This window comes from Littorina saxatilis, linkage group LG2 (assembly GCF_037325665.1).
Source record: "Littorina saxatilis isolate snail1 linkage group LG2, US_GU_Lsax_2.0, whole genome shotgun sequence".
NCBI classification, from domain to species: domain Eukaryota; kingdom Metazoa; phylum Mollusca; class Gastropoda; order Littorinimorpha; family Littorinidae; genus Littorina; species Littorina saxatilis.
In genome coordinates, this window is record NC_090246.1 from 73714857 (window position 1) to 73722356 (window position 7500).

Below are 7500 nucleotides of genomic sequence, written 5' to 3' on the forward strand. Positions count from 1 at the left end.
GCTTCATCTGACTGTAGCAATTGACATAATTTGTCGATCTGCAGCTCAAAACAGATGTCCTTGGTTATGAAACATTATACATCAAGATTACCACCGTCACATCCGTTGAAAACGACGTTAAACACCAAATAAAGAAAGAAAGAACCGTCACATCCCTGAAAGTGGCGAGTATTTTACTCGCCATGGCGAGTAGAAATATGTAACTGCCGAGTAGAAATGTTCATCTACGCGCCAAATGCGAGTAAAGTTGCTGAAACAAAGTGATGGTTTGGCTGGTAAAGTTTTCTCTCTGGCTAATACATTTTCAGAATCACTAACCAAAGCATAGTGCACCATTTTAGGGACTCTCACGCCGGCGTCAGCATAATAATCATTACATACAGGAAGGGGGAGCTTAAATTAGCCGTGACAATCAGGTTCTGCGTATCACAGCGATGATCACCTGAGCAGACGATAAGGTAAGGTGTCCGCAAACTATTACAGCTCAGAGCACCTCTCCAACTAGACGATGGTGGGAAATAACTCCGTCGGGGAAGTTTCTTGGGCCGTGTGAGAGTTGCGCCCCCGAAACTGAGGTTAACACCGATCACAGTGGCACTGGTCAGTGGAAGGAAGCTGCAGGATGACGTCAAGGTGGACACTGAGTTCCAGTGGCGTTTAAGGTGGTCCTTCATTTAGCCCAAAGTTGACTTCACGAAGACTTCGAGAAGTCTTTATATACCGAAAACTCAGGGATTGTTTTTTGTGACCGTAACGTTTCGTTTTGTCACAATTAAACGCTCCTATAACATTCTTAGCTTGCTTTTTACATTTAGTCAAGTTTTGTTTCTTCTCAATTTTCGAACGTTGGCAGTCTATTTTGTGTGTGTGTGTGTGTGTGTGTGTGTGTGTGTGTGTGTGTGTGTGTGTGTGTGTGTGTGTGTGTGTGTGTGTGTGTGTGTGTGTGTGTGTGTGTGTGTGTGTGTGTGTGTGCAAAACCTTAGAAATTAGTAAGCGTTATTTGTTGCAGCAGTGATAACGGGCAGCACACGACTGCGTGACGTGCCGCAGGGCAAGAGGAAGGAGCTGGAGCGGACACTACTGGCCGGCAGCAGGGGCCCAGCTGACTGGAAGGCTCTGGCCAGGGAACTAGGTAATACATGTGCATGTGCAAAAGTGTTAAACTAGATTTTATTCAAGTAAATCCTTTTTTTGTTTTTGTTTACCTCAGTTGCGCGCAGGTTGCTTCAACCCATCTTTGGTGCCTCTTTTTACATTTAGTCAAGTTTTGACTAAATGTTTTAACGTAGAGGGGGGAATCGAGACGAGGGTGTGGTGTATGTGTGTGTGTGTGTGTGTGTGTGTGTGTGTATGTGTGTGTGTGTGTGTGTGTGAATACGAATACGAATACGAATATATACGAATAAACTTTATTGTCATGAAACGTAGTGTTTATAAGACACGGGAAGATAAATAACCAAATGATTACATTTTTTCTTTTTTTTGGAAGCAATTATATACAAATTCTCCCAATTTAGTTTGTACTTTGTCTACTTGCAAAAGTTGGCTTGGTACATCATATGAATATATGGGTAGATTAATTTCACTCATGAAAGAATTTCGTAATTGGTTGTTTTCTATGCAGTTATCTAGAAAATGTATTTCATCTTCTATTACTCCACATGTTTCACATAATCTATTTTCCCTATTATTATATTATATTATTATATTATTATTATTACTATTATTTTCACATAATCTATTTGTGTGTCTGTGTGTGTGTGTGTGTGTGTGTGTGTGTGTGTGTGTGTAGAGCGATTGAGAGTAAACTACTGGACCGATCTTTATGAAATTTGACATGAGAGTTCCTAGATCCTGGGTATGACATCCCCGGACGTTTTTTTCATTGTTTCGATAAATGTCTTTGATGACGTCATATCCGGCTTTTTTGAAAAGTTGAGGCGGCACTGTCACACCCTCATTTTTCAATCAAATTGATTGAAATTTTGGCCAAGCAATCTTCGACGAAGGCCGGGGTTTGGTATTGCATTTCAGCTTGGTGGCTTAAAAATTAATTAATGACTTTGGTCATTAAAAATCTGAAAATTGTAATTAAAATTATTTTTTTTATAAAACGATCCAAATTTACGTTCATCTTATTCTTCATCATTTTCTGATTCCAAAAACATATAAATATGTTATATTCGGAATAAAAACAAAGTCTGAAAATTAAACATAAAAATTATTATCAAAATCAAATTTCCGAAATCGATTTAAAAACACTTTCATCTTATTCCTTGTCGGTTCTTGATTCCAAAAACATATAGATATGATATGCTTGGATTAAAAACACGCTCAGAAAGTTAAAACGAAGAGAGGTACAGAAAAGCGTGCTATCCTTCTCAGCGCAACTACTACCCCGCTCTTCTTGTCAATTTCACTGCCTTTGTCACGAGCGGTGGACTGACGATGCTACGAGTATACGGTCTTGCTGAAAAATTGCATTGCGTTCAGTTTCATTCTGTGAGTTCGACAGCTTGACTAAATGTTGTATTTTCGCCTTTACGCGACTTGTTTTTTCTTACGGGAGAGAGAGGAGGGGAGGCGGTAGCAAAAAGAAAAGAAAGAGAAAAAGAAGGTAGCAGACGCGGACTCAGAAGCATTCTGTAACTTACAAGAAAGAAAAATACGGCACTTGTAAGCCTACTATGCACTACATGTATGTTACAAACAGTTTCAGTTTACAAACCGTCTGCAGAGACTTCCCGGCCATAACCCTATCAGTAATGATAGCTGGTATAGTTGCCTTGGGGTTAGGAAGTGATTAAGAAAAATTAGTAACTGCTTGGCGCGTGTGGTGAAACATAACACTAATCATACTGATAAATAAGAACCACATCCTAACATCAAAGCTAATCCTACATGCTCTACCTGACAGGTGTAAAATCAGGTGAAAGAGAGCGGGCGGGATTTGTAGATGAATGTCGCTAGATTAAAACTCGAATGTTCAGCATAACCCGAGGGGATAGCGTGCGTGCGTGCGTGTGTGTATGTATGTGTGTGTGTGTGTGTGTGTGTGTGTGTGTGTGTGTGTTTGTGTGGGTATGTGTGTGTGTGTGTGTGTGTGTGTGTGTAAGAGAGAAAGAGAGAGAGAGAGAGAGAGAGAGAGAGAGAGAGAGAGAGAGACAGAGACAGAGAGCGAGAGAGAGAGATAGATAGAGAGAGCGTCGTATTGCGGAGAAGTGTATTTTCATCCATGTTCATCAAAGCGATATCATGTGTTGCCGTTGACCGTTGATAAACAGAAAATCTGCATATCACTAATGCTAATTAATTTACGTAGTGAAAACTTGTTTGAAGTCCACCAACCATAGTTAATTTCCTGGAGCACGCTCATCAACCTATCAAGTCCGTGTCGCTGGAAATTGCACGTGATCATCTTTGCAGGAAATAAATAATAGTGGTAAACGATAAATGCACACTCTAAACAGAAGTGTTCCATGTTTAAACGAACTTTCTTTAAAATTTGTAAACTTAGTGACTAATTAGTACATAGTTCTTCTTGCAAAAATAGCACACATGGTAAACTTTGTTTACTGTTCACAAAGTGTTCAATACTGGTTACAGAAAGTGTGTCCAAAAATGGAACACTTAAGTTTAGTGTGCAGGTTTAATGAATCGTAATTATTTAGACTGACGTTCGACAGTGCTTTCATAAAATGATCAAAATAAATACTACAACCAAATATGCTGACATAGTGGTATGGATTTTTGTTTTCCTCATGTCAACGCTCTGTATTCTCTTATAACTCTCATTTACCGGCTGTTGTTGTCCGTATATTCATAGCGCTTACTTTCTTTTCTTTCCCACAAACTTGCATCGGTCCTCGGCCGGATAGGAAAACAAGTCGCAAAAGGCGAAACTACAACATTTAGTCAAGCTGTCGACGTCGAACTCAAAGAATGAAACTGAAACTGAACGCCCTGCATTTCTTCACCAAGATCGTATATTCGTAGCATCGTCAGTCCACCGCTCGTGGAAAAGGTAGTGAAACTGACAAGCCAGACTAGTGCGGGAGTTGTTGCGCTGAGCAGGATAGCACTCTGTTCTGTTTAACTTTCTGAGCTTGTTTTTAATCCAAACATATCATATCTAAATGCTTTTGGAATCGGGAACCGACAAGAAATAAGATGAAATAGTTGTTAAATCGATTTCGTTAATTTAATTTAAATCATAATTTTCAATAAGATGAAATTATTTTTTGATCGTTTTTAACAAAAACTATTTTCATTACAATTTTCAGAGTTTTAATGACCAAACTCATTAATTATTTTTTAAACCTCCAAGCTGAAATGCAATACCAAAGTCCGGCTTTGTCGAAGATAGCTTAACTAAAATTTCAATCAATTTAGTTAAAACAAGTCGCGTAAGGCGAAAATACAACATTTAGTCAAGTAGCTGTCGAACTCACAGAATGAAACTGAACGCAATGCAACGCAGCAAGACCGTATATACTCGTAGCATCGTCAGTCCACCGCTCATGGCAAAGGCAATGAAATTGACAAGAAGAGCGGGGTAGTAGTTGCGCTGAGAAGGAGAGCACGCTTTTCTGTACCTCTCTTCGTTTTAACTTTGTGAGCGTGTTTTCAATCCAAACATATCATATCTATATGTTTTTGGAATCAGGAACCGACAAGGAATAAGATGAAAGTGTTTTTAAATTGATTTTGAAAATTTAATTTTGATCATCATTTTTATATTTTTAATTTTCAGAGCTTGTTTTTAATCCAAATATAACATATTTATATGTTTTTGGAATCAGAAAATGATGGAGAATAAGATGAACGTAAATTGGGATCGTTTTATAAAAAAAATATTTTTTTTACAATTTTCAGATTTTTAATGACCAAAGTCACTAATTAATTTTTAAGCCACCAAGCTGAAATGCAATACCGAAGTCCGGGCTTCGTCGGAGATTACTTGACCAAAATTTCAACCAATTTGGTTGAACAATGAGAGCATGACAGTGCCGCCTCAACTTTCACGAAAAGCCGGATATGACGTCATCAAAGACATTTATCAAAAAAATGAAAACATATTCTGAGGATATCATACCCAGGAACTCTCATGTCAAATTTCATAAAGATCGCTCCAGTAGTTTAGTCTGAATCGCTCTACACACACACACACACAGACAGACACACATACACCACGACCCTCGTCTGGATTCCCCCCTCTATGTTAAAACATTTAGTCAAAACTTGACTAAATGTAAAAATGAGGGCGTGACAGTGCTGCCTCAACTTTCACAAAAAGCCGGATAGGACGTCATCAAATACAATTATCGTAAAACAGAAAAAATGGTCTAAGGATATTATACCCAGGATATCTCATGTGAAGTTTCATAATAATCAGTCTAGTAGTTTCCTCGGGAACGCTCTACACATATACACACACACACACACACACCCACACACACCCACACACACACACACACACACACAGACACACACACCCACACACACACAAACACACACACACACACACACACACACACACACACACACCACGACTCTCGTCTCGATTCCCCGTCCATGTTAAAACATTTAGTCATAACTTGACTAAATGTAAAAAAACAAGTCGCGTAAGGCGAAAATACAATATTTAGTCAAGTAGCTGTCGAACTCACAGAATGAAACTGAACGCAACGCAACGCAGCAAGACCGTATACTCGTAGCATCGTCACTCCACCGCCTGTGGCAAAGGCAGTGCACGTGGAATTGACAAGAAGAGCGGGGTAGTGGTTACGCTATGCTGCATAGCACGCTTTTCTGTACCTCTCTTCGTTTTAACTTTCTGAGCGTGTTTTTAATCCAAACATATCATATCTATATATTTTTGGAATCAGGAACCGACAAGGAATAAGATGAAAGTGTTTTTAAATTGATTTCGAAAAAAAATTTTTGATAATAATTTTTATATATTTAATTTTCAGAGCTTGTTTTTAATCCGAATATAACATATTTATATGTTTTTGGAATCAGCAAATGATGGAGAATAAGATAAACGTAAATTTGGATCGTTTTATAAATTTTTATTTTTTTTTACAATTTTCAGATTTTTAATGACCAAAGTCATTAATTAATTTTTAAGCCACCAAGCTGAAATGCAATACCGAACCCCGGGCTTCGTCGAAGAGTACTTGACCAAAATTTCAACCAATTTGGTTGAAAAATGAGGGCGTGACAGTGCCGCCTCAACTTTCACGAAAAGCCGGATATGACGTCATCAAAGACATTTATCAAAAAACTGAAAAAAACGTTCGGGGATTTCATACCCAGGAACTCTCATGTCAAATTTCATAAAGATCGGTCCAGTAGTTTAGTCTGAATCGCTCTACACACACACACACACACACGCAAGCACACACACACACACATACACCACGACTCTCGTCTCGATTCCCCGTCCATGTTAAAACATTTAGTCATAACTTGACTAAATGTTAAAAAAAACACATAACCAACATTTCTTTCTTAGACCAATGCTGATACCGACCTGCATCTTCGTGTTTTTCTCCCAGGTTACAACAGTGGTAAAATCACCAGCTGGGAGCCGCGGAACGGCCGTGACCCTTGCGCCCCCTACCGCCACGTGCTGCACGATTGGAGTCGCCTGGAGGGCGCCACTGTCGCCGCTTTCCTGCGTGCACTGCGCAACACAGGCCGCCATGATGTGGTCAAGTTCTTGCAAGCCGAGTGCGCGGAACAGCTGCAGCCCCTGACGTCTACCCTGCCGCAACATGTCGTATAGCACACAGCTGACAAATCATCGTCCCAGCGGACATGTTTTTGGTGACGCTTTGTTGTGTTGTGCTGACTGATGACGTCACAAACAATTGATGGTGTCTCTTGCACAACTTAAGCGGAGTGTGCGAAACAGTTGCACAGCTATCCCTTGCCTACTACATGTACCACACCGTACCGCAACTCGTATGATACACAGCTGAAAAATCTCCAGAGTGCATCATTGAGTGACGTTTTGTGAACAGTGAACACTCCTTTTTGGTGACTGATGACATCACGAGTTGATGGTGTGTATACATACAAAACGACTGTTTGATGTGGTGATTCAAGACTGGGGGAAACAATAGAATAAACTGAGTAAGATGTCGCTGCAAGCATTGAAGTTGTTATGTCGTCATGATACCATGATGTCATCAGATGATCCTTTTTGATGCCTACAGGACCACTTCCTTATGTACAGCCTCATACTCTTCTCATACTAGCTTTGGATGTGAAGGTTGTTTGGATAAGCAGGTGTTTATGGTCACCTACTATGTAAGTGAAGACAGAACTTTGTACGAGTGATCCAACAATGTGACGTTAGCCGATTAGAAATGCTAGTGACGCTGACCTTGACTTCATCGGAAATGTGAACATTAGAGTGACGATTAGGAAATTCTAACAGGCGCGTAATCGATCACAGCCAGATATTGGCACAACAGGCTGTACACATGT

General features: G+C 39.7%; 1 protein-coding gene across 2 annotated transcripts in view; it reads left to right on the forward strand.

Moving 5' to 3' along the window:
* The window catches only part of LOC138959697 (tumor necrosis factor receptor superfamily member 16-like), a 63160-nt gene that overhangs the window by 53157 nt on the left and 2503 nt on the right, over positions 1-7500 (forward strand). Inside the window, exons 4-5 of one of the 2 annotated variants that reach the window (XM_070331290.1) lie at positions 1013-1132; positions 6564-7500. The exon at positions 6564-7500 is cut by the window's right edge and continues 2503 nt beyond it. In XM_070331290.1, the coding sequence (XP_070187391.1) occupies positions 1013-1132; positions 6564-6793 (350 nt within the window). In that variant the 3' untranslated portion in view covers positions 6794-7500. Of the gene's footprint in view, positions 1-1009; positions 1133-6563 lie in introns of both variants that reach the window. The other variant, XM_070331289.1, reaches the window with a different exon arrangement.